The 27,390-nt window shown below is 45.0% G+C and overlaps 1 protein-coding gene across 3 annotated transcripts in view; it reads left to right on the top strand.

The window, feature by feature from the left end:
* Positions 1 to 15,874, top strand: part of PHF21B (PHD finger protein 21B) — a 167,686-nt gene extending 151,812 nt beyond the window's left edge. For all 3 annotated transcript variants that reach the window (XM_048515717.1, XM_048515718.1, XM_048515719.1), the window contains exons 10-13: positions 2,336 to 2,494; positions 5,658 to 5,733; positions 9,428 to 9,531; positions 13,172 to 15,874. In XM_048515717.1, coding sequence (XP_048371674.1) covers positions 2,336 to 2,494; positions 5,658 to 5,733; positions 9,428 to 9,531; positions 13,172 to 13,399 — 567 coding nt within the window. In that variant the 3' untranslated portion in view covers positions 13,400 to 15,874. The remainder of the gene's footprint in view (positions 1 to 2,335; positions 2,495 to 5,657; positions 5,734 to 9,427; positions 9,532 to 13,171) is intronic.
* Positions 15,875 to 27,390: the final 11,516 nt, after the last annotated feature.

Here is a 27,390-nt window from a genome sequence, read left to right on the forward strand (position 1 = left end):
CAGAATTCCATGCTGCTTGTGCTCTGCTGCTGCATGCAAGCAAGGCTGGAAATTCCAACACTCTGTTCATGACGGATCACAGATAGAACATACCCATTCAACTATATTACATTCTAAAGCTTTGCTCGCTTCCCCCTCACCCTCCTTCCTGTTGCCGACTCCGTCCCGCTTCTCTCAATGCTTGTATCGATACACTGATATAGTAATAACAGAAAGTTGGCTTTTGCAAAGGAACAGCAGTAGCCAGATCTCTTTATGGCTCCATCCCATTTCTCCTGCTCTGCTCTGCTTCTGCTTTCCCCAATGATCAGGGCATTTTTAAAACTTTCTTTCAGGCAAGCTTCTATTTTAAAAACAAGCCTTTCTCTCTCTTGCAGCAGCAAAATGGAGAGTGAGTGAGTTGGAGTGTGTGCCACACGTGTGTGTAGGGAAAAGGAGGGGAAGAAAATATCAGCGAGATCTGTGCCTTCAAGGCTGTTGGTGGGCAGAGTTAAGAGAAGCAGCAAAAGGAGAGGCTGGTTAAGACTTAAGCAGATAGATGCGGGGCAGGCACTGGGCTGCCTCCTCACATGTAAATAGAGAAATGCGAGGAGAGCCCTCTGCAAACTGCACAGAGAAAAGTTGTGAGGTAAATGTTCCCTGCGTAATTGGCCATTATGTCTGAACTAAATCCAACTCTCTCAAACTAACCTCCCTGACAGACTGGTTGTTATGATAGAATTCAGGAGAGGAGAATCATGTCTTGGAGCAAGTATGGAAATGATGCAGAATGGCGCGATAAAAGTTTGTTAGGTTGAATACTGAAGTGGACAGGATAACAGCAAAAAAAATCAGGCAAGTGTTGACGTAGGAGCAATGGGAATAATAGCTCTTTTGACAGCACTATCAAGTGAGAACAGAGCCACAAGGAATTGAGAGGAGCAGAGGCGTAAGATCTTTGGTTGCTGCTGCACAGTGGAATGAGGTTGCAGAGTGACAAGGTCATAGAATGGACTGTACCACTTCATACCACAGTTGGATGGTCATGCCTCTCTCCTACACTGAAATCCTCTGCAAGTAGAAAACCAGGAAGGAAGCTCAAGTTCTAGCTCGAGTGTCCTGCCTTGCTCATTGTTAGGCAAGTTTTGGTCTGCAGGATGCTTCTTATACAACGGAGCTTTCAAAACTCTAACCGGCCCCTCCTCAACAAAGCTGCACGTCTATTTCAAAAGCATAATTTGTACTGTTCCCTTAAAGAGCATATTATAGCAATCCAGCCCGGATGGATCATAGTGACCTGATCACACTTTTCTCTGCCTGTAACCAGCGTTTCAGCTGAAACTGATAAAAGGCACAATTTGCCATAGTGAAGACCACATTCCGACAGCACCCCCAACAGCACCCCCAACATTCAAAATGGTTTTTCACTAGAGGTTGAATCCTGGAAATGGAATCTGCAGCCTTTGTCATGCAAAACAGATGTTTTCTCACCGTGCCACCGCCTATCCCGTAGATGTGGGAAAGTGTTTAGTTATATTTGTTTTCCAAAATTGTAAGGTCAAGGTTTGCCTGCAGAGAGCTCTTTCAATGGATCAGCTGGACATGCTTTTCTTTTCTTTCTTTCTTTCTTTCTTTCTTTCTTTCTTTCTTTCTTTCTTTCTTTCTTTCTTTCTTTCTTTCTTTCTTTCTTTCTTTCTTTCCTTCCTTCTTTCTTTCCTTCTTTCCTCCCTCCCTTCTTCCTTCCTTCCTTCCTTCCTTCCTTCCTTCCTTCCTCCCTCCTTCCTCCCTCCCTTCCTCCCTCCCTCCATCCCTCTTCCTCCCTCCCTCCCTCCCTCCCCTCCCTCTCCCTTCCCTTCCTCCCCTTCCTTCCTTCCTTCCTTCCTTCCTTCCTTCCTTCCTTCCTTCCTTCCTTCCTTCCTTCCTTCCTTCCTTCCTTCCTTCCTTCCTTCCTTCCTTCCTTCCTTCCTTTTATTGGATTCATATCCCGCCCAATCCCCAAAGGGCTCTGGGTGAGTTACAACAAGCTTAGAACATTAAAATATGGCACTCAGCTCAAACTGGCTGAACACACGTTAACAACCAGCGACCCATGCTGGAAAATGATGCTCTTCTCACAGCCAATGGGAGGCAAACCTTTTCTTGCCCAAAGACTGTCTCCAACCAGGGCCTGCAACAAACCAAGATCTGTCCTCATATCCACTCATTCGCTCGTTCATTTGCCAATGTTATACCTGCCCTCCAATGTCAGCGGTGCCCTTCCACTCCAACACTGCACATATAGCTCAGTCCCTCCTGTCTGCGCGATCTCCGAGGCTTCAGCTGTCCCTTCCCGACTGACCGCTCCCTCTTTTTCTAGAATGAAATTAACCATGACGAGCACTGTTCAGCATGCAAGCGTGGTGCCAATTTGCAGCTCTGTGGGATGTGTCCCAGAGCCTATCACCTCAACTGCTTGGACCCTCCCTTAAGGACAACCCCCAAAGGGGTGTGGGTCTGCCCCAAGTGCCAAGAAAAGGTAAGCTATTTCTGACATTGAGCACTCCAACCGGTGCCATACCTGAACAAAACAGTGCCAGGGCAAGGAGCGGAATTGCGTCCCCCACTGCTCGTCGGGGGTGAGGTGTGGCTGGTGGGATGGGTGACACCTCTGCGCCAGGTTGGCACAGGGGGAGGGATGTGTGGGTGATTTTGTGTCCCCCAATGGGTAATAGAACTAATAGGTAATAGAACTACAGATATACAGATATACAGATATACGTATCTGAAATATTAGTCCCCCAATGGGTGCCATATTCTTCAGATGCCTCCACCAAGCCAAGCTAGGACACGGGGGAGGCGCCTGAAGAAAATGGCGCCTGTGGTGAGGGGCGATTTTGCACACACACACCATGTGACAGGATGGCGTGCACCCGGGGACATGTGACTTCGCATGGCTCCAACAGATACTGGGAGGTGGATTCAGGTGCCAGGTGCATGTTCGGTAAGGTATAAAAATAGAAAAGTTGTTAGAAAACTGGAAGTTGTTAATGTCACCTTGATAAGACGGTAATCTACCTCAATAAACCACCAGTGCTCAGGTGCAGATGAAAACTCATCTGGAAGTAAAGTGGATTTGTATCAATGGAAAATTGGGACCACTGTCATACGTGCTGCCAGGCAAATCCATGCCATTCATAACGTAAAATCAGAGGTTGGTCTGTTGAATGCAGGCATACCTCTAGAAGAATTCAGGTTAAATGTTAACATTTGGAATAAGAGGAAATTTCAGTAGTACAAAGCTGAGAAATTCATGTGGAACAGGCAACTTCTGCTGGGGAAATTATAGATGTCATTGTTGAACCTGCATCTCCAGCAGTCTGCCTCAATCTCTGGAATGGTATATTATGCTTTCATCACATTATAAGAAGACAGGAGTCACTGGAAAATACAATGATGCTAGGAAAAGTTGGAAGGCAGCAGGAAAAGATGAAAACCCAGCATGAGATGGACCTTGGGTGCTGTGTGGTTTCCGGGCTGTATGGCCGTGTTCTAGCAGCATTCTCTCCTGACGTTTCGCCTGCATTTGTGGCTGGCATCTTCAGAGGATCTGATGTTGGGAAAGCAAGTGGAGTATATATATCTGTTGGAGTGTCCAGGGTGGGTGAAGAAACATTGTCCGTGAGTAACAAAGAAGGCAACCAGGTCAATAGTTGAGGGCATCTGAATAGAAGTATGAGTAACAATGAAGTCTATAGCATGGGAGTAACAATGGAGATAGCAAGGTCACTGGTGGGAGCATCTGAATAGAAGTATCCTGGCCTTTGTTTCCTTTGTCTATGGTCTTCCTTCCTGTTAAAGTTGTCCATGTGCTTATGGATTTCAATGGCTTCTCTGTGTAGTCTGACGTATGAGATGGACCGATTCTATAAAAGAAGCCAAAGGCCTCACTTTGCAAGACCTGAGCAAGGCTCTTAACAATAGGATGTTTGGGGATCATTCATACACAGGATAAGTTAATTCACAATAAATTTGAAGCGATTGATGGCATCTAACACCAGAGGCGTAGCGCCAAGGGGACAGGGGGTGTGCGATGCACCAGGCGCGCGCCCCTGTGGAGGTGCTTCAGGGGCGTTATGGGGGCACAGCAGGGCACGGCGGGGACAGGGCAAGGGTGAAACGGGGTGGGGCGGGGTGGGGGCAGATGGGGGTTTGGAGGGGTGCAGGGTGTGCACACTCACCGCGCACAGTTTCCCCTCGCTCCGTCCCTGCCTAACACTCACATACACACATAGTTCCAATCCCTCGGAACATAAGAACTTGCTGGATCAAACCATCTAGTCCCGCAACATGTTTTACACAGCAGCCAACCAGTTCCCCTAGTGGGCCAACAAACAGGACATGGAAGGCGAGGCTCCATCCAATGTTGCTTCCTGGTGATGAGTACAGTTAAATAGAATTGACTTGACATGCTATCCAGCACTAATTTTGTTCTCAGGAACTCTGATGGGACTTAGTGCTGGCTATTATTAACCAAATCAGGGCCATTTCGCTTATCTCATTAATGCTACATTACCTGATTCACATCTTTATTTCATTCATCATACCACGAGTCCTATGAAGCGAGTCCTTCATATTCTTATTGACAGATGGGATTGGGAAATAGTGAATTCATTGCCTTTCCCTTTTAAGAAGTTGAATACTATGGGAATATGTATTGTCGAATTGTATTGGCTGCCAGTGTTGAAAAACTCTAGAATCAAGACAGTGACTGATCAGCTCCACACAAACACAGGACAACTATAGACTATAGCACTCAAAGGGAACAAAGACCAGGATACTTCTATTCAGATACATTCAACTATTGATCTTGCTAGCTTCATTGTTACTCCCATGCTACAGACTTCTCTGTGACTCATATGCCAGGCTACTCTATTCAGATGGCCTCACCTTTTCACCTCACAGTATATATACTCCACTTGCTTTCCATTCCTACCATCAGATCCTCTGAAGATGCCAGCCACAGATGCAGGCGAAACGTCAGGAGAGAATGCTGCTAGAACACGGCCATACAGCCCGGAAACCACACAGCACCCCACTATGGGAATAGCTCTCAAATGCTGCTTATTGTGTTATTCAGTCAACCTAGACAAGTCAATAGGGCTGAGATGGAAGGGTTGCAGTGCTTTGGTGAATGGGACAGCACCAGTGTTGGGATTCAAAAAATAATTTAACAACTGGTTGTTTACAAGCACCGTTTTAATGACCAGTTCTGCCGAAGTGGTGCAAACTGGCTGAATCCCACCACTGAACAGCACCCACCCACCTGTGCAGGTGACTGAGAGAGGAAAGTAGGTGGCTGCTCCTAGTCACTATTTGGGGGAGGCACCAAGACCAGAGGGTGGTAAAGCAGAATGACCAACCACACTATACTCTTCAGCCTGTGGGGTGGGTGCAGGCTTTTGGTAGGAAGCTACCATGAGCTCCATTCCAGCAGCTCCCTGTGAACCATCTCAGGCTAGCCCCCGTGTGACCTTTGATAGAGAACGATTGGGATTCTGGCTGGCCCATGTTCCCCTCCTTTCCAGCACAGCAACTCCTCATTGGCCCCATGTCTTTTGAAGAAAGCTGGAATGCTGCCTTTCTGTAGATCCTAAGTGTGTCCTTGAATTGCTTAAGGCTGTTTTTTCCTAAATTTGTAGATGTTCAAGAAAGAGGAAAACTCGCCATGGCCTGGAACGTTGGCTATCGTTCAGTCTTACGTGACTCATAAAACAGGTATGAACATCAACAGCAATACCATTATACAATCAGCCGCGTTTGGTATGTCGTATACAAGTGTTCAACCAGAACTCAGTAATTATTAAAATATGATTTAACAGACTTTTTCTCAATGGCAACCTTAAAAAACATGGCCACTTTTCCAGTGATGAACATTCTCCCAAGCAAGAAGAGGCATAATTACCCTGTTTCACCCAAAATAAGCCCTGCCCCGAAAATAAGCCCTAGCATGATTTTTGGGGATTTTTGGAGGGTGCTTGAAATGTAAGCCCTACTCCAAAAATAAGCCCTACTTACAGATTCCCCGGTGCAGCTGATCTGGTCACGTGGTGTGTGTGTGTGCGCGCAAAATTATGGGGGGAAAAATAAGACATCCCCTGAAAATTTGATGTATTTAAGTGTTTAATTGTTTTGTGAACTGCCCTGAGCCCTTCGGGGGTAGGGCGGTCTATTAAATTGAATGAATGAATGAATGAATGAATGAATGAATGAATTGATGATGATGATGATGATGATGATGATGATGATGATGATGATGATGATGATGATGATGATGATGATGATGATGATGATAGTAGTAGTAGTAATAATAATAATAATAATATTAATAATCCCTTACGTATCTTTTGGAGCAAAAATTAATATAAGACCTTGTCTTATTTTCAGGGAAACATGGTAGCTCTTTTGCTAAACAGCCATGCCTGGTACCAAAACCCAAAATGGAGCCAATCACATTGCCTTTAACTCCCTTTTAGCCACTGCAAGATAGCAGCTCATGGGATACAAGTCTGTCACCCCTGAATCACAAAGACATAATTGACCATTTAGGGGGACGTGCTTATAGAGACCCTCAAGAATTGCTGGTGTTAAATCCTTACAGTCAGTGGTGGGATTCAGATAATTTAACAACCGGTTCCGGTGGCGGGATTCAAATAATTTAACAACTGGTTGTTTACAAGCACCATTTTAACAACCGGTTCTGCCAGTGCGAACCTGCTGAATCCCACCACTGCTGACAGTGTGCTTGGGTAAAAGCTGTCCTATATTTTGGAATACTTAAGGTATTTGTGTAAATTTGCCCACTTAAGTATCATGTCCACATTTGAAGGGAAGCACAGTCTTCTGCTAAGGCATATGTGTTCTAGCAATCTCTATCACAAAGTCTTTGCTTGGTTAATGCCTCGTCTTTCTCCAGATTGTAACACAGAAAAACTGGGGGGGGGGGGGATCTTTCAGTTTTCTTCCAATTACTCATAAATGCATTTTTCTGTACTAGAAAGGCAAAAGTAGAGAATGAGTCTCTAAGGGAGCTAGTTAACCAGAGGTTGTGATCCTTGCTATAATAGTTAGTGGACCGTATTCCCACCTCGAGGCTCTTAACTGCTACTGTTTAGAGAGTCCCCAAGTTCCTCTAAGAAATCGAGGCCGGATGCTCCCTGTATCTGAATTGCAGCCTACAAACCAGATAGGTACCTCATCAGTAACTGTGCCACCACTTTGCCCCTATTTCATTGAAGCACAGATGGAACAGAACGGCCACCTTTAACATAACAAAATTGGGTATTTGCTCAATTTTGTATTCTGCCGTACACGTTTGGCGATGTACTGATAATTTGCCTGAAAAGCAAAATACTACACCCAAATAAACAGGTACATTTGCCAGGGTGATTTATTATTTTAAAAAATGGTTTCTCAAGTGTCAGCAATTTTAAAACGAAATCACCTGCTTAGATGAAAAGCGCCATCAGAAAAGATAGGTGCTTGTCTGACCAGTGGGTTTGCTGATTGCCGTTCTGTCACATTCTCTCAGGTGTGATTTCAAGTGCTCTGATATGCCTCAGACATTTCCTTGCCTACTTTACCTTGGAGAAAACTGTGGAAGAAAGAATAGGTCCATTTTCAACTGCAGCATTAGACGGCGGAGGGGGGAAGGCTAGAAGGAGGGAGAAAGAGAGAGGCTCCTTCCGCACTGGCCAATAAACACGGGTGTAGGATGCTAAATAACCCATTGGTGGGGGGACTTTGCACAGATCCTGGCCACAAAACGAGTCCACCCCATGTTATTTCCCCCAACCCAGGTGTTTTTTTTAAATCACTAAACAAGCAAGTCTTTTTAAAAATTCTGGGTTGCAGCCGCTCACGAGCAAACAGCCAGGTAGGAGGCATTATATTTGCCTCCCTTTCCCTTTTAAAAACATTTTGTGGCTTGCATCTGCGTAGCTACGCAGGTGCAAATGGTCCTATCGTGGGACATTGGCATGGCTGTAGGGGTTCATTTGTGCATGCTTGCTGTGCCACAGAGAAAAGGTTAGGGACTACCTTTTAACCTCTTCATTTAGGGGAAGACCGATTATGAAGGAACATTCCTCCCGTCGGTAGCCATGAGACCTCGTACAACAGGATTATAACCCACTGCAGTAATTATTGCACATATTGTCTGCTTTTGCTGTAGTGCTTTATATCTTGTAATCCACCTTCTTTGTTGTTTATAGTACATCTTGCCTCAGTTATTCACCTTGCCCTCTAATTCAGAAATCCTAGTCCGGTTGCCTAGTTCAGTGGCCAACTTATGCTGTCTATCTGACCTGTTTATATGTTATAATCCACCTTAAGTCTCAGCCAGAAAGGCAGACTATAAGCAAATAAGCAAATAAATGAATGAATGAATGAATGAATGAATGAATGAATGAATGAATGAATGAATGAATGAATGAATGAATGAATGAATTCCTCCCCACCTGAATAGTCCCCTTGACAGCAACAGTTTACCTTTAATGGTGGTCATTTACTTCTGTAAGAGAATATCATTTGCTGCTCTCGGTAGCATAGAAGAGGTGATGTAAGAACCTTTCTGCCCTATCTGTGGCATTAGATAGGTTTGGCTGTGTCTCCAAGAGCAGTACTTAGTTTTCCCCCATTAGAACATGGTGGGAACCATTGAATGTTATGTGTTGAGCTAAATGGACTGCATTTAGGAAATATAGTTAATATTCTTGCCTTTCCACTCCTTGTGCTGCATTACTGGGATGGTTTTGAGCTCAGGTTGAACCCAGAGCCAGCGTGGTGTAGTGGTTAAGAGCAGGTGGATTCTAATCCGCAGAACCGGTTTGATTCCTACTTTTCCACCTGAGTGGCAGAGGCTTAGCTGGTGAACCAGATGTGTTTCCGCATTCCTGCTGAGTGACCTTGGGCTAGTCACAGTTTTTCGGAACTCTCTCAGCCCCACCTACCTCACAAGGTGTCTGTTGTGGGGAAAGGAAGGGAAAGGAAGAAAGGTGGGGTATAAATCCAAACTCCTCCTCCTCCTCCTCCTCCTCCTCCTCCTCTTCTTCTTCTTCTTCTTCTTCTTCTTCTTCTTCTTCTTCTTCTTCTTCTTCTTCTTCTTCTTCTTCTTCTTCTTCTTCTTCTTCTTCTTCTTCTTCTTCTTCTTCTTCTTCTTCTTCTTCTTCTCCCTCCATCCCTCTCTCCCTTTCTCTCTCACTTACACACACACATTTTATAATGATAGATATTTAACTGGTAATCTTTTAGGGTCTTTGTAGTACCTCCATCAGCTTGTTTTAGTAATATCCTTTTATCCACTTAATACATTTATGTCCAGTTATGCAAAATGCCTGTTCTCGAGAGGGGCCAGAACATACTTCTTTACACCTTATCATCTGTCACCTACTTTCTTGCCTTTGTTTAACAGTCAAAGAAGAGGAAAAAAGGAAGTTATTAAAGAGAAGCAGTGAACTGAGGGAAGAATATAGGCAGCTAGAAGAAAAAGAAAATTTTCTCAACAATGCAACAAAGGTATAATTCCTCACTTTTTTTGGATTATCCTGAAAAACTGGTAATAAATGAATTATATCTGAGAGTGCAACAGGATTGCTTACTGTGGGACTTAGAAAATGGATCTTTCCCTGAATTCCAGAATAACACCAGGATGGTGGTCTCATTTGCGGTCCCACGAAAGTAAAAGAAATGCCTCACAGTCCAGCACAGAGTTAGGAGCACTTAAACGCAGAGACGGAGCTACTGGTGGGCGGGGGGGGGGGGGCGCACACTGCACCGGGCGCACACCTGGGGGCGTAAGTGTAGGGGTCTCCTGGGAAGTGTAGTTCCCACCAGGCCATTTTTGAGCCTCAAGTGAACAGGCTGTTTTTTCCAGCCTGCACTTTCAGAATGAACTAAGGTAAGGGGGAGCACCACGGGGGGGGGGGGGGGGGTCGGAAAACACAGAGTGTGCACTGGGCACAGTAAGGTCCAGCTATGCCTCTGCTTAAACTCATTTGTTTTAACGGGCATAGAAATGCTCTCCTGGATTCTACCTACCGTTCATGATCCAGAGATGCGCAAATTCCCATTTCCCCCCTATTTTCATCAGCGACTTCTGCTTCTGTAACCCAAGCAACATTTCTTAGCTAAGTGCGTTTCTTGGAAGCATGTTTGTATACAAGGCCATGAGAGTAGAAAAGAAAGAGCAAGAAATTAGTACTATGTGGATACTTCCAACTGAAGTCCATGGGAATGGTATGTATGTATGAGTGAAAACGGGGCAGGTTTAAGAAATGAGCCCATTGCATTTTTCACCGTTGAAATGGTGACTGCAGCAATACAGCTCCACATAAAGGCCTAATGTGATGAGAGTAATCAAAAGTATTATGCTACAAAATTACTTGGTTCTTGAGGTTTTCATTAAATTAAAATGGAGCTATTGAATGACCAGATTCAATAAAAAATGGAGAATTAAATTCAAAAGCAATTAAATTAAGAGGAACACATAAAAACCAAAGGGTAATGGACCCCGCACTTTTGAAATATGAAAATTAATTCGTGAAATGTTGTTAAAGTCTAAAATGAGCTATAACTTATTCAAAGCAGCTTTTGGAGAATTGTTCCTCTGTATTTGCATTCATGTTGGAGGGGAGACCTATTTTATTTTAATGAATGAATACATTCAAATGATTTTTTTTTAATTTGGAAGGTTTGCCATGAGAAGTTTGGCCATAATGGGGGGAGATTTACAAAATGTTTATTTTCTATTGGGGAAGTATGTTTCAAACTCTCTTCAGAAAACTCCCGTCTCCCATTCCCACGAGGATTCCATCAGTAACCCCATCCGTAAAATCTGCTTAATATTAGTAGCATAGTCTGCACAATGTTCTGTGTCATGTGATCCCACACTGTTGGAGAACAGACGACATAAACCACATGTAGGAAGTAACACTGCTGAATGCTATGGGACTGCTCCACAGGGAAGTAACTACTACATGTTGGAAGCCCATGACAACTAAGTTTTGGTCCCTCTTTTTGACTTCCTGGTGGGGAGAGGTCCAAAAGGGAATGCCAGGTTCCCGTTGTTTGATTGTGTCAGCTGGGCAGTAAATATTTTACATCGTTTGGGTTTGCTGCTTTATTCTGGTTTTAACTAGATTTTTTTTAAACTATTAGTGTAAACTGCCTGAAACTGCTAGAAAAAGCAGGGTATAAATCTTTACTTATATAATTTACTAACATGCAAATTGTTGCAATGACAAACCCTCAACCAATGGGTGTGCAGGACTGTCCTGCGTGCCCATTGGCTCAGGCTTTGGCATCCTGCTCAAAAGACTATGAGAGGCTGCCCAGCGGCCATGGGCCTGCCCTGCCGAAAGTGCAAGGACTCCTGGGCACCATAGAAAGGACATGCCTGCTGGCACAAAGAGACAGGCCAGCCAGCCACCATGGAAAGGAGGCAGCTGCCACAAGGCTGCCACATACTGTGGAAACTAGGTCGCCTGATTGGTCTGCCCCCCCCCCAATCCCTTCCAACTGGCTGCAACCTGCCCCCAATGACCAAGGTGCCCCCAACAACCAAGCACCACCAGTAAGCCACCGATTTCCGCAGGGGCCAGCAGAAGCCCCCCTTTACCTGCCCGATGACTCCTCCCCCCACAGCCACCAGGGCCAGCAGAAGCCTCCCCATTCCTCTGCTTCCCCACCTGCCAGGCACAAGCATCCACCTCCCACCCTCCCCCACTCCAAAGCTCCCCTTTCCACCCTTTTCCCAAACAACACCCTTTCCCCTCCTCCCACCACCCTTCCCCGCTAACCAGACTCCTGCTACCAGAGCATCACTGACAAGTAAATAGGAAGTCGCCTGGCAGAGGGAAGGAATTGGGGGGGGCCCCCTCTGGTCAAGCCCATTGTGGGTGAAAATGCTCACTCACCCCCCCACCCTTGACCAGAGCCCATTGCATTTTCTCCTGCAGTGGGCTTGACAGTTAGTGCTTTAATACAAATAAAAAAAACATACAAATAAACGAATAGTTTAACATTGTATAATTGCATATGCCACTTAAACAACATCAGCTCCAGTCATTCATCTATCCAGTCATCTATTAATCTGTACATGAATCCAGTGGTGGGATCCAAAAATTTTAGTAACAGGTTCCCATGGTGGTGGGATTCAAACAGTGGCATAGCACCAATGGGGCTGGGCGGGGCATGACAGGGGCGGGGCATTAATAATTTCTCTGTTACTGTAAAAAACTCTTACTGTAAAAAAAAAGTTCCTAATTTCCAGCTGGTATCTTTCTGTCCATAATTGAAACTCATTATAGCAAGTCCTATCGTCTACTGCCAACAGAAACAACTACTTCTCCTCTAATTGACTGCCTGTCAAATACTTAATACTTTCAAATACTTAATTTTGTTTCTAGAAATCAACAGAAGGATACTTTCCTTAAACAAGGAACTTTACCATATTTCTAAAACAGGTTTTTAAAACAGGGAGAATTATCCCGTTTTCTACCTTCGCTAACCAGCCACATAGGAAACAACAGGACTTTATGATTTTTGGACCTAATGGAATTTCTAACGGAAAAGCAGACCCAATTAGTAACTCCCTCTCGGCACACACAAATAATTAGTAACCCACTCTCGGGAACTGGTGAGAACCTGCTGGATCCCACCTCTGCATGAATCCATCCATCTTTCCGTCCATCCGTTATATACCCAGTGTTGTTTTAGGCTACCTCAAGGGGCTTGGCCATGCTCCTTTTTGACTCAAAAGAGCAGGTTTCAATTCACTACCTGTTTTCAAAATCACCTTCAGCATCCCCAAATGCCCTGGATGGGGAAGAAATGCCGGCCCTCGTTCATCTTGAGCTTATGGGGTTTGTTGCATCTTTCTTTGGCTTCTGGGCCCTGCAAGTCAATAACACGACTAACTTTTGCACCTTGTCCATTAATCCATCTGAAAGCTGCGTTGACTGTAATCCCTTCCCCCTCATACTGTAGTCACACCGGGCAGGTTTGCTCTCTTCTACTGCCCCACTGGGATTCTGGCAGGAGGCTCCAAGGGTGTTAACGTGTCACTAACTAAAGTTGAATCCTCCGCCGGGAAAGTGTGTCTGCCGTGGAAGCCAGCTTACCCTTCCTCTCCTTCTTCTTTTTTTTGGTCTGACAGAAGCGCTTAGAGCTAAAGAACAGCCTCTTGGCCCAGCAGAAAGGGGTCCAGTTATCCCTGGAACGCCTCAAAACTCTCATTAGACTGATTCAGAATGAGCCGATGATTCAGGTTACCATGACAACCACCACCACCTCCTCCCTGCTGACTGTGCCCTGGATCAAGCCTTCTTCCACCTCAGCTGCTGCGGTCCACAAAGCCCTGCAGCCAACACAGGGTAACAATTGACGGCCGAGGAGGCCGGAGAACCTTTCTTTCTTCGACCAGAAAGGGAACCGCCTCCCCCTGCAGGAAACACTCCAGGCACACGCAAGACCAAGGGATGCACAACAACGGCAGCGAGGAGGAAACCGAAGAAAAAGGCTACTTGCCGGCCTGTTTGTTTGGTCAACCGGTCCCAATCCCCTTGGCGTGAACAGCAGCTTCCCAGAGAGCAGGTCCCGCTGCAGTTCCGTACTGCCGAGATCTTTGGTGCTTGCGAGATATATTTTTTTCTTCTTCTTTCATTACGTTGGCCTTAATGTGTCTAAGAAGGAATAAGGAACATTGAGCGGCGTATGCTGGCCACCAGAGTGGGGTAGGGGGGTGGGATGGAGCGGTGTTTTGGGTAGGGCAGACAGTCGGGGAGGGGGGGGGGGAAAGCTTGCCTTTTAAAAGAAACATAGTTTTAAATGCAAAGATTTTAGTGAGCTAGTATGCAGGTAGATGGTCAGGGGGAGCCGGAATGGGGAAAACTGGCGATGTCAAAGGTCGTGGGGGAAACGAGTGGCTTCAAACTCAGTGTGGATTCCTGGTTTTTAAAATTTGCAAGCTCTTGGATTCAGGTTGAGCCGCGCATGAGCCGTTTGAGAAGAATTATGTTCGTGAGACACTCACAGAGCCTTTGGAATCAAATCATTTCCCCCCCCCCCCCCAGTATTATAGTTGAGAACCGCAGATATTTAAATAAAAAAAACATTGTATGAAATTAGCATTTCTAGTGAAATATTGAAGTATTTTCATGCTGATGCTTCTGTATATGCGTTCTGAAGTATTTAAAGAGGTATGCCTGTAAAACATGTTAAATTTTGCAGGGCCTTTCAACTTATTTTGCTATCAATGTATTTTTCTCATGGAGTTGTTTGTGCAAGGTTTAGCATAAACCATAAGAGTGACAAATATCTTCAGCAGGTTGGATCTTTAATTTTTTTTGTATGTTTTGTTAAAGAAAGGGAGCAAATAAGCTTTTCGTTTTGCTTTTTCTGTCTCAACAGTACAAACGATATGCCAAAAAAACTTTACAATTTTGTACTGCATTTTTTTTTTACTGTGAAGTATGGAATGTGAAACGTCATTTCTTTTTCTTTCCTTTCCTTTCTTTTCTTCTTCCTTTTTGCTTGCAGAATTATCTGCTAAATAGTACAGGAAATATACAGCCTCAAGGGATGATTTCTTTGCTTCAGCAGCTTGGGGAGTGGGATAGGTTGTCAAATTCTAAAGGCTGGTGGCGGTTTGTTTTTGGGAAAGGAACTATTTTTTCTAATTTTTTTTTTATCATACGTGAAACATTCAGTATTAGCCTGAGATAATGCTAGAGAACCGGCTTTTTTCCCCACTAGCTAGTCTTCCTGACGCAACAAGGATTAGTTTGGCCCCATCACAGGCCAAGAGACATCTATGCTGGAAACCTGAGGAGGCCTACCTCAAAAGCTAGGAACGGACAACTCAGTTTCTCTTCATCCTGGCTGATCGAGTCTGTCGATCTCTATTTTCTTCCCTGACACCAGAGGTATTGAAGCAAGGAGCGTCATTTCAGGGAGGGAGTAAGATTCACTCAAGGCTTAGCAGTTTACTTTGGAGTATCTACAAGGTTACACAGGAAAGTAGCAGTGTAGTTTGAGAGCATGTGTTAAGGGCACTTGTTCATGTTTCATAGAATAGCAATCTTGTCAACACGAAGCAAGGTCTTTCGAAACAAAGGGATTAATGTATTTGGCGTGCATGCCTAGAGCACAAAGCTTATTGTATCATGATAATTGGTATCTAGAACTAGTAGGTGCTCCTGAGAAATAACCATCACCTGTGGCTGAAAGCCCTAATGGTGCCGTTGTATGGAAAGAGGACAAAAGCAAGCAGATCTTGCATTCCACGGGCAAAGACACTCCCATCAGCCTATCCTATGGTGCCAAGAAAAGATGTTTAGGGAGGGATTTGGCCTTTTCGTTCGCTGTTTGTTTGTTTGGCGTCATCCATCACTTGATGGCACACGGTCCCTTCCACCAATTTCACAACTCCGGGAGAAACTGTGCAGTACTATACAGATCTATTTTAATACACTTAACACTCTGTCGAACAAAAAATTTTATATTCTTTTACTGACGAGCAAAAATGAACTAAGTAAAACACATTGTGATATATTGGTTATGGTATGCCAATTTATGCATTGGAACGTGGCTTGCAATGTAAATGTCTTCAGGTTTAACAGTTCTTTTTCTCCTACTCAGATGAATTAATAAAAGGGGGGCGGGGGACGCAGAAAGCTGATTTAATGTGCGGGCTTTCTGAAGAAGCATTTTTTTTTCCTGGGACTGTTAAAAGTAGTTATTTTGGGGGGGGGAAAGGACTGTCCAGTGGATAGTGTGCATAGAAAACAAAGTGTTTGTCTTAAATATACCAATGTAGTTTACTTCTTTATAATTAATTAAACTTGACTGACAGATTTAATCTCGGTGTGGTCATTGACGGATACATATTGAAGAAGAGGATAAGAGTTTGGATTTACCATATATCACCCCTTTCTCTCCTGTAAGGAGACTCAAAGGGGCTTACAATCTCCTTTCCCTTACGCCCCCCCACAACAAACACCCTTTGAGTTGGGTGGGGCTGAGAGAGCTCCGAAGAACTGTGACTAGTCCAAGGTCAACCAGCTGCCATGTGCTGGAGTGCACAAGCTAAACTGGTTCACCAGATAAGTCTCCACACACAGCTCAAGTGGCAGGGAATCAAACCCGGTTCTCCAGATTAGAGTGCCACCACACCACGCTGACTCTATTATATTGAACATAAGAACATAAGAACATAAGAACTAGCCTGCTGGATCAGACCAGAGTCCATCTAGTCCAGCATTCTGCTACTCGCAGTGGCCCACCAGGTGCCTTTGGGAGCTCACATGCAGGAGGTGAAAGCAATGGCCTTCTGCTGCTGCTGCTCCTGAGCACCTGGTCTGCTAAGGCATTTGCAATCTGAGATCAAGTGAGGATCAAGATTGGTAACCCGCCATGAATTGACTTTCTCCTCCATAAATCTGTCCAAGCCCTTTTTAAAGCTATCCAGGTTAGTGGCCATCACCACCTCCTGTGGCAGCATATTCCAAACACCAATCACACGTTGCGTGAAGTAGTGTTTCCTTTTATTAGTCCTAATTCTTCCCCCCAGCATTTTCAGTGGATGCTCCCTGGTTCTAGTATTGTGAGAAAGAGAGAAAAATTTCTCTCTGTCAACATTTTCTACCCCATGCATAATTTTATAGACTTCAATCATATCCCCCCTCAGACGTCTCCTCTCCAAACTAAAGAGTCCCAAACGCTGCAGCCTCTCCTCATAAGGAAGGTGCTCCAATCCTTCAATCATCCTCGTTGCCCTTCTCTGCACTTTTTCTATCCCTTCAATATCCTTTTTGAGATGTGGCGACCAGAACTGAACACAGTACTCCAAGTGCGGTCGCACCACTGCTTTATATAAGGGCATGACAATCCTTGCAGTTTTATTATCAACTCCTTTCCTAATTATCCCCAGCATAGAGTTTGCCTTTTTCACAGCTGCCATGCATTGAGTTGACTTCCAAGCATTATCTATACTACTCCTTTTCTTAAGCAGAAGAATTGCACGGTGCTTTCAGATGGGACTTTTCCTCATCTCTTTCTTTATGGTAGTATTATTGTGCATGTGCCCCATGCCCAAGGGTTTAGTGGAGCCCCTCACCCACTGAACAGTTTTCAGGGCCACACTCCAGCTGGTCCTTGGAACGGATGAGGGGAGGCACACTGCTTCTTTCACAACCAGTCTTCTCTCTCCCCTTCAGGAGATTGGAAAGCTAGGGCCGTGAAGTACAGAGAGAAAACTGGATCAGCTATCAGGAACCACACCAATGTCTGGCAGAGGAGCAGATTTCTTAGAAGAAGAAGAGTTTGGATTTATATCCCATCTTTCTCTCCTGCAAGGAGACTCAGTGTAGTTTACAAGCTCCTTTCCCTTCCCGAGAGAGTTCCAAAGAACTGTGACTAGCCCAAGGTCACCCAGCAGGAATGTAGGAGTGCGGAAACACATCTGATTCACCAGATAAGCCTCTGCCAGTCAGGTGGAGCAGTGGGGAATCAGACCCAGTTCTCCAGATTAGAATCCACCTGCTCTTAACCGCTACATGCTGGTGGTAGTACCAAAAGCCAAGATGTAAAAAAAAAAAGGTTGTAGGTCTGTGGTGGCGAACCTTTGGCACTCCAGATGTTATGGACTACAATTCCCATCAGCCCCTGCCAGCATGGCCAATTGTAGTCCATAACATCTGGAGTGCCAAAGGTTCGCCACCACTGTAATGTAGGTTAACTCCTACAACCTATTTCAGGAGTGCTACTTCGTTGCAAGTTGTTCCCACACCCTCCATTCCATAGACAAGCCTCCAACTCTTCTGTAACACTTGTGACTTGAAGAGCAATGGGCTGGTCCAGGTCAAAGGCCATTCTAATGCCACCAACCTCCAGGTGGCACCTGGAGATCTGCCACTATATTATAATTGATGTCAAGATGATCAAGATCAGTTTCCCTGGAGAAAACGGCTGCTATGGAGGGTGGCGTCATACACTGCAGAGATCCCTCCTCAAAGCCTGCCCTGTTCAGACTCCACCTCCAGATATTTCCCAACCAGAGATGACAACATTATCCATTGTGCCTCCAACACTGAGACAGTGCTCAGAGGAGGAGCGTACCACCCAGCGGGACATATGAGGTCAAATGTCCCCGGGTTGCAGCCATTTAGACACATGGGGGGTGGGAAATCACCCCCACGCCCCTCCTCCTAATGTTGTTTGGTCAACGTTGTGGGGGAGAGTGGCCACCCGTACGTACGTATATGCGTATGCGTGTGTGTATGCGTGTGTGTAAAACTTTGCACTGGGCTACATTTCCCCTAGATATGCCTCTGCTCAGAGGTCTTTGAATTTAGGCAGAAGGGAAGGGGGGAAACAAGGAATTGGGCTCCCCAAAGAAGGCAAACAAAATGGACCCAGTGGTTTGACGGGTTACCCAAAGAAGAAAAAGAAGAAGAGGAGGAGTTTGGATTTATATCCCCACCTTCTCTCCTGTAGGAGACTCAAAGGGGCTTACAATCTCCTTGCCCTTCCCCCCTCACAACAAACACCCTGTGAGGTAGGTGGGGCTGAGAGAGCTCCGAGAAGCTGTAACTAGCCCAAGGTCACCCAGCCGGCATGTGTGGGAGTGCACAGGCTAATCTGAATTCCCCAGAGAAGCCTCCACAACTCAAGTGGCAGAGCTGGGAATCAAACCCGGTTCCTCGAGATCAGAGTGCACCTGCTCTTGGCCACTGCTCTTAGCCACTACGCCACTGCTAACTCATACTATCATACAGAGCACAAGGGAGAGAAATGCAACATAGCATACAAAATCCAAATCCATGTAAAAATAAAATACAACACAGCGAGCAAGACTTTGAGTTCTTCAAAACTCTTCACCTGGTCAGGCTGCATCGAGTGGTTCCGGCTGCACTGAGTGATTCCAGTTTCAGATTATATCCAGCATTTGGGGGCCGTTGCTCACTGACGTTAAAGCTGGCCAAAATGGAAGAAGGTGAAGTAATGTTGGGTTTTATACCCCGCTTTTCTCTATCTTTAAGGGGTCTTAAAGTGGCTTACAAAATCCATTCCCTTCCTCTCCCCACAACAGACACCTTGTGAGTAGGCGGGGCTGATAGAGTTCTGAGAGAACTGTGACTAGCCCAAGGTCGCACAGGAGGCTTCTTGTGGAGGAGGGCAAAATCAAAACCCAGCTCAACAGATTACAGTCCGCCACTCTTTGACCACTGCACCACACTGTCTGTTGAACTGGTCCTCAGGATATCTCTTGTCAGTTCTCTGGTTTGTTAGTATGTTCAAGGGGTGGATTAAAAGTTGAAGTGATACCCGTTTCATGAATGTATTACTCAGTTTGCATCAGACTGTTATTTAAACAAGCAAGCAAAAGTCACACATTAAGCTCTACAAAAAAAATGGAAGCTCACGGTTTACCACTAAATGCTATAGAAACTCACTATTAATTACTATATACAATAGTATAAAAAAAAGACATACAGACCAACAAGACCAAAAGTCATGCTAGGGCTTTCATTTTTCTCTTCTGGGTTAATAATTATTTCCGTACTTTGACAGCACATGAAGAGGCTTAAGACAACATTTTATTCCTTCTAATTCCCTGCTCTTTCTGCAAATTTCCTTGCACACTGTGTGTCCATGAAAGGAGGCATTCTGCAATGAACGGCAACAACCACAAAAGACAGAACGGCTTCTGCTTGTTTCAGGCGTTACCTTCTGCGACGACTTTTGCTACAAAATGAAGGCTCCTGAGATCAAACGACTGAAACCGATTGGTCCGTACGGGAACTGCTACGCCGCCTCTGCAAGCAATTTTTAACTTAACTAGGCTGCGCGTCGTTAACGTTTCTCAAAATAACATTACTGTGATGGAAACACTGTAACAACTTTGAAAGCCTATGGAAATCCTAGCAGAGTTTTTCTTAATTGCTCGCGCCGGTTTTTTGGGAGGACTACAGAAGATGCTGAAACGACTTCAGAAATAAAAGGGGCTTTGATCATCAGTAGGATAGAGATTTTACGGCTCGTGTTGTTTCCTTTTACCAGCCTATCTGTGTAATTTAGATGAAATGTTCATCATTTTTTTCAGACTGGTATATCAGAAGGCTGTCGACATTGATCTTATGGAAAGGTGCTTGTGCCGCAATGTATGCGCTACGATGACAGGCCGGCAATTTGATATTCCAAATACTGAGTATCTCCTCAAAATAACGTCTTGAGGAATTATCATGGTTATTGGGCTTCCTTTGATTGTGACTTCTTCTTTTTACCTACAGGATGCCTTGCACAGATAAAAAACATTCTTCAAAGCTCTCTCGGCTTCGGAGTTTTCAAACACTGTAAATGCCTGTTAAAGGTCAGTAGAAATAGGCAGAAGCGAGTAGGATAAAAGTTGAAGGATCCAACAACCGAACGTGATGCTAAACAAGCATGGTTGGTTGGGCCCAAGGAGGCTCGGCTTCCCTACAGCAGGCACAGTCATTATGGAAATGCACTCATGTTAAATTGAAGTTCCTTTTGGTCCAAGAATATTTGCTCGTGTAGTATAAATGACAGTAAGTTGAGCATTCCGGGCCTTTTCTGGCTACCGTTGAGAATAACTCCACCTTCTGGTCATTAAGGGAATTGCTGCGCTATCCACTTTGTGCTGAACTATCACGTTAACAAATTGCATTAGCAAAACCACTGGAGTTGGAGGGTAATGTGTAAAATCTGACGTTAATAGCTTTAATGGGCTGAAAGTGGCTTGCAGAAAAACTCTTAATAGACTAATGATGCAGAATGAGAACGAAAGTTTGTTTTGCTTTTGCATGCCAGTACATCAATATTGAGTTGCACATCTAGCCTTGAAGAATCCGGCGCGGTCTGAGTTTGCTGTGGTCGCCTAGACTCTCCAGTTGCTTAGGGAATCCACAGCAAGAGGGAAAGGGAATAGCAAACTGTGAACAATACAGTTTTCCTCCAGTAGAAAACCTGCCGTGGGCAAAAATTCCTCTACTGATAGAGCAAGGATCCTTTGGCCAGCAAAATCTGACATCGGGAGCTTTTGTTTGGGAAATCTTAAATCCCAAAAATCTTGTTAGTCTGTAGTCCTACTGAACTCTAATCCAGCTCTTCAACTCAGACCAGCATATCTGACCTCTGAACCCTGACCCACAAAGACTCCTTGCATTTGAGGAAGTTTCCACTATTGTCAGAATGGAATGCTTTTGATCCAAATTCTCATCTTTTGGGGTGGGGTTAGATCTTTTTACTGCATCACGCTAAACATTGAAATAATTCCTGATTATCTCCTCCAGCATCCGAACTGTACTTTTTTTCTGGTAAACATGGACCAAATCCCTAGTGAAATGTGGTTCACAGAGTCAGCACGGCGTACTGGTTGAGAGTAGTGTACTTTAATCTGGGTTTGATTCCTCACTCCTCCACATGAAGCCTGAACTCTCTCAGCCCCACTTACCTCACAAGGTGTGGGGAGAGGAAGGGAAGGAGCTTATAAACCAGTTTGAGACTCCTCAAAGGAGAGACAGGTGGGGTATCAATCCAAATCCTTCTTCTTCTTAAAATAAAAATTAGTTTAATAAGTAGAAGAAGAGAAGAAGAGTTTGGATTTATATCCCCCCTTTCTCTCCTGCAGGAGACTCAAAGGGGCTTACAATCTCCTTGCCCTTCCCCCCTCACAACAAACACCCTGTGAGGTAGGTGGGGCTGAGAGAGCTCCGAGAAGCTGTGACTAGCCCAAGGTCACCCACCTGGCGTGTGTGGGAGTGTACAGGCTAATCTGAATTCCCCAGATAAGCCTCCACAGCTCAGGCGGCAGAGCTGGGAATCAAACCTGGTTCCTCCAGATTAGATATACGAGCTCTTCTCCTACGCCACTGCTGTAAGTCGAAAGTGTACATTGCGCAGGTGAAGCGACTGACTGCCTCCTCTCAGATATTAGTTATATGAGGAAGGGAAAGGAGAAAAGCTTGCTTCACTACCGCACAAAAGAAGAAGATGAAGAAAAGCTGGCTTTTAATACCCTGCTTTTCTTTACTGTGAGGAGTCTCAAAGTGGTTTACAATTGCCTCCCTGCCCACTAGAACAGAAACCTTGTGAGGTAGGTGGAGCTGAGAGAGTTCTGAGAGAACTGTGACTAGCCCAAGGTCACCCAACAGGCTTCATGTGAAGGAACAGAGAAACCAGTCCAGTTTGCCAGATAAGAGTCCACCTCTCTTAACCACTACACAACACTGGCTCACAATTGGCTCTACTACATAAAGGATGAACAAAAACAGACAATTTAGAATGTGTAAGGGTATGAACTCCCTGACCAGGAGGGTCCAGGTTAGCCTGATTTTGCTATATCTCAGAAGCTAAGCAGAGTCAGTCTTCACTAGTACTCGATATGGGAGACCACCAAGGAATACCAGGGTCTCCATGCAGAGGAAGGTAATGGCAAACCACCTCTGTTAGGCCCCTTCCGCACACGCAAAATAATGCGTTTTCAAACCACTTTCACAACTGTTTGCAAGTGGATTTTGCCATTCCGCACTGCTTCAAAGAGCACTGAAAGCAGTTTGAAAGTGCATTATTCTGCATGTGCGGAATGAGCCTTAGTTTCTTCCCTTGAAAACCCTACTGCCTAGGTGTCAAACTCGCGGCCCTCCAGATGTTATGGACTACAGTTCCCATCATCCCCTGCCAGCATGATGGGAACTGTAGTCCATAACATCTGGAGGGCCGCGAGTTTGACACCTGTGCACCTACTGGGTTGCCACACGTTAGCTGTGACTTGATAGCACTCTACACACACACACGGATATCAGTTTAACCAGAAATCACTTGTCTGTACTATTTACTGTACGCTACATAGAGCTTGTAGGAGAAAAGCACAGTTAAAATCCCGAGCTAAATAGAGTGTCTGCTTGAGAGAAGCAAAGTGTTTCTAGCCCTACACAATATACTTTACTGCTCCTTCACACATTCTTCTTCTTTCCTGCCAAAAAAATCATATTCCTAATGCAGATTTCTTTCTATCTTGGAAAAAGAAAAAAAAACCTGATTAATGCAATGTAAGCTTGCCTGCGGTCTTCAGCTATGGCAGGAATATACTATACATATACCAATATGATACATTTGCAAGAAACAGACTCCTCCGCAGCCTATGAAATACACACACCCCGCTATTCCACATTTCACACTCATCATAACAGTCCTGCAATACTATTATATATCAAAAGTGTAGCCTATTTCTCAGAACCATAGCAGCTATCTATTCCAGGAATGGTGGAAATGTGTTCTGGGGCAATTTCATACTCACTTGAACACTGTGATAGAAAATTTCCTGATGGAATCAGAGCTCTTGAGGGTTGGGTTCGGCCGATCCATAAACTCGTAATGATAGAGTCGGCGAGAGCCCTCATCCAAGCAAATGGCAGTAGACGAAGACCCAGGTCACAATGGGGAGGAACTGGCAGGCAGAACTGGGCCTGGACCCAGAAGGATTCCTCAGACATGCAAGGCTGTTGCACATTGCGGAAGGCTTAATGCACGCACACATGCAACAAATCACGCGCCTGGGTTGAATAGACGGCACAGGGTTATACTCGCGTGCTATGTAGCTCTTCCTGCTCCCTCTCCCTGTGCCACTCACGTCGGCCTTATATGAAGAAGAAGAAGAGTTTGGATTTATATCCCCCCTTTCTCTCCTGCAGGAGACTCAAAGGGGCTGACAATCTCCTTGCCCTTCCCCCCTCACAACAAACACCCTGTGAGGTAGGTGGGGCTGAGAGAGCTCCGAGAAGCTGTGACTAGCCCAAGGTCATCCAGCTGGCATGTGTGGGAGTATACAGGCTAATCTGAATTTCCCAGATAAGCCTCCACAGCTCAGGTGGCAGAGCTGGGAATCAAACCCGGTTCCTCCAGATTAGATACACGAGGTCTTAACCTCCTACGCCACTGCTATGTTGTTTAGATGTTGTTTTAAACTGATTTTATTGTTTTATATAAAATATTGGAAGCCACTCTGAGACTGTGAGGAGGACAGCATGCAAAACTGATGAAATTTTAAAAAATTATCAGCTCTTCATGACGTACAGCAGTGATAGCGAACCTTTTTGAGACTGAGTGCCCAAATTGCAACCCAAAACCCACTTATTTATCGCAAAGTGCCAATTTAACCTGAATACTGAGGTTTTAGTTTAGGGAAAAACGGTTGGCTCCGAGGCATGCGTTACTCAGAAGTAAGCTTGGTGGTAGTCAGTGGCTTTGCGTTGAAGCAACCGTGCAACTCTTCCAACGGGTAAATCACGACCCTAGAAGGGTTTACTGAGAAGCAAGCCCCATTGCCAGCAACTGAGCTTACTCCCAGGTAAAGAATCACACTTTAGTTCTTCCCATGAAAATCAGTGGGTTTAACAGTGCTTAACAAGGTTACCTACACTGCTTCCCAACTAGGTCTTAGGTTTAATGCTAATAATCAAGCCCAGTGGCCCAGACCAGCCTAGATGTGTGTGGGGGGGGGGCGACTCTGCGCGTGCCCACAGAGAGGGCTCTGAGTGGCACCTCTGGCACCCGTGCCATAGGTTTGCCACCACTGACTTATAGTGTAATAAGCACAAGCATTTTATTGTCATTGTGCACGCACAACGAAATTTACAGCAGCATTCCTCGATGCACACAATTTCAGACTCATACCCCATCCTCACTTTCCCCTTCCTCCACTCATCCCTACACAGCCCCAAACACATCAACACGAAGCCGCGGAGTATGTATGAGAAGCACGGCATGATATGAATGCAGAAGTATTTTCAGCAGCAGCAGAGAGTCCCCATGGGAATTTTCTCCCTGGAAGCAGGATTGGCAGGCAGGCAACCGTACATAAGCCTCAGCATCTTTCCACACAGCCATTCACAAGGTTCACGACTGATCCCTGTTATTATTCATTCTAGCAATCCTGATTGTCCCCACCAAATGTAGGTTGTTTTTACAGTAACAGAAGCCAAGTAATTTTGTTTTTAATCAGGACCAGGCCAAAAATAATGCAAAACAAGTTTTTTTTTGAGTTTCGCAGAACTCTTCATTGGCATGGATGCTTAATAAAAGATGGACGAGGGGAAAAAAGATGTCCCGGACCATGATCAAGATGTGCACCTGTGTCCAGAGCAGAATTCTCCAGCCAGGTGGGGACAAAGGAAGTGGTGCGTGTCTGGGCTTGTGTCAAGTAAGTGTGCCAGCCTCCAGGTGGGATCTGGAGATCTCCTGGAATTGCAGCTCATCTCTAGTCTACAGAGATCAGTTCCCCTGGTGAGATCCTAAGACCAGCCCAGGTGCAGTTCCAAACAGCTACAGATTCTGGTTCTGTGACTGGTCTTCAGAAGCCTTCGGGTATGATGAGAAATGCAGACACAAATGCAGTCATCAAATGGGGTGAAAATGTTCCTTACCTCCTCTCTGCACCTGTAGAAGAAGAAGAAGAAGAAGAAGAAGAAGAAGAAGAAGAAGAAGAAGAAGAAGAAGAAGAAGAAGAAGAAGAAGAAGAAGAAGAAGAAGAGGAAGAGGAAGAGGAAGAAGAAGAAGAAGAAGAAGAAGAAGAAGAAGAAGAAGAAGAAGAGGAAGAGGAAGAGGAAGAGGAAGAGGAACAAGAGGAACAAGAGGAACAAGAAGAGGAGGAGGAGGAAGAAGAGTTGGATTTATATCCCCTCCTTTCTCTCCTATAGGGGGCTTGCAAACTCCTTTCCCTTCCCCCTCACAACAAATACCCTGTGAGGTAGGTGAGGCTGAGAGAGCTGTGACTAGCCCAAGGTCACCCAGCTGGCGTGTGTGGGAGTGTACAGGCTAATCTGAATTCCCCAGATAAGCCTCCACAGCTCAGGCAGCAGAGCGTGGAATCAAACCCGGTTCCTCCAGATTAGAGTACACCTGCACTTAACCACTACGCCACTGCCGCTCCTATCAATGCATTGGCCATCTTTCTATCAGCTCCGCTTATTTATTTATGGTTCTAACCCATGAAGGCTCATGCCATGTGAAGGTGACAGATGACAAACATTCTTCTTAAGGCATTTTCCCTCGCCATATTTGTAGGCACAGAGGATTGCAAAAGATGGAACTAACCCTAGTATCTGTCTGTTTTCCATTCCTTTCTTCCTGTAAAGGCACATTGGGTAAGAAGTACCTATAGCCCTTCCTTTTCCTTCCTGGTTTCACAGCAGAAAAGGTCTGCCATTTAATTTCTGTAATTATCTGCAGCTCAACCAGATCTTACAGTTTTAAAGCCCAGCAAGACTGGAACGTTTATCCATTTCATTATCTGCCCAACACCAACATCACCGCAAAAGCTTTGATTCCGCGTTTGACAATTCCATTTTCCCATTGTTTTAAGCTGAATCACAGCATATGTGTTTCCAGTAGATTATCTCTGGTAATCACTTCCTTTATGCAGTGGAAACAATCCGAAAATTGCTCTTTGATAACCAGGGATGGGATCGTCCAGGCCACACTACACAAAACTGCAATTGTGCAATTATCATTTGTAAAGAGAAGCTGTTATCAAAGTAACTGCAGGGAACATCTCCAGGACTCCTCTTGGAGTCAAGAAAATTTTAAACTGATTTCTCATGTGGGAATGTCCCCTCTGAATAATTCATAAGTCTTGGCTTCATGTTACAGTTAATTTTTAGATTGCGTGGCCAGGAACTATACCCAGTGAATGTCCTTTGGGAGGAAGGAGAGAGCAGTAATGGAATATATGGCCTGAAAATATAATTACACAGGAATTTAAAACACCTTGATAGCAAAAGCTTCCTTGCAAGAGAGGACTCCAAAGGACAGTGAGGTCCCAGTAAGGGTGATAGCAAATGCTTCCTTGCAAGAGAGGACTCCAAAGGACAGTGAGGTCCCAGTAAGGGTTCCATGCTTCCAGTGGAGCCTAAAGATCTCCCAGAGGTACTACTGAGAGAACATAAATTCATTCATCTAGAGAAAACAATGGTTTTAGAGGGTGGATTCTTTGGCATTATATACTGATGATCTCTCTCCCCTTCCAAACATCACCCACTCCATCCCAAAATATCCAATAATTTCCCAAAAGGATTGTCAGATCTCCCCTGGTAACTAGTGGAGTATGCAGGAGGACTTACTAGCTGTGAGTACTGACATTACTTCCAGAAGTGACATTATTACGTCTTCAACATTAAGGGAGACACTGTGGTATTTGGGCAAAAACTCCATGATAGAGGCTGTGTTTACCATAGAGTTCTAGAGAATTTCCTTTGATTTTGGTGGCATGATAATGTTACTTCCAGAAGTGATGTCATCAAACCTCCATGGCTAGATTTTAAGCTGGGTTAGACCTCCCCCCCTCCAAGGAGAGGC

Source organism: Sphaerodactylus townsendi, linkage group LG14 (genome assembly GCF_021028975.2).
Source record: "Sphaerodactylus townsendi isolate TG3544 linkage group LG14, MPM_Stown_v2.3, whole genome shotgun sequence".
Taxonomy (NCBI): Eukaryota; Metazoa; Chordata; class Lepidosauria; order Squamata; family Sphaerodactylidae; genus Sphaerodactylus; species Sphaerodactylus townsendi.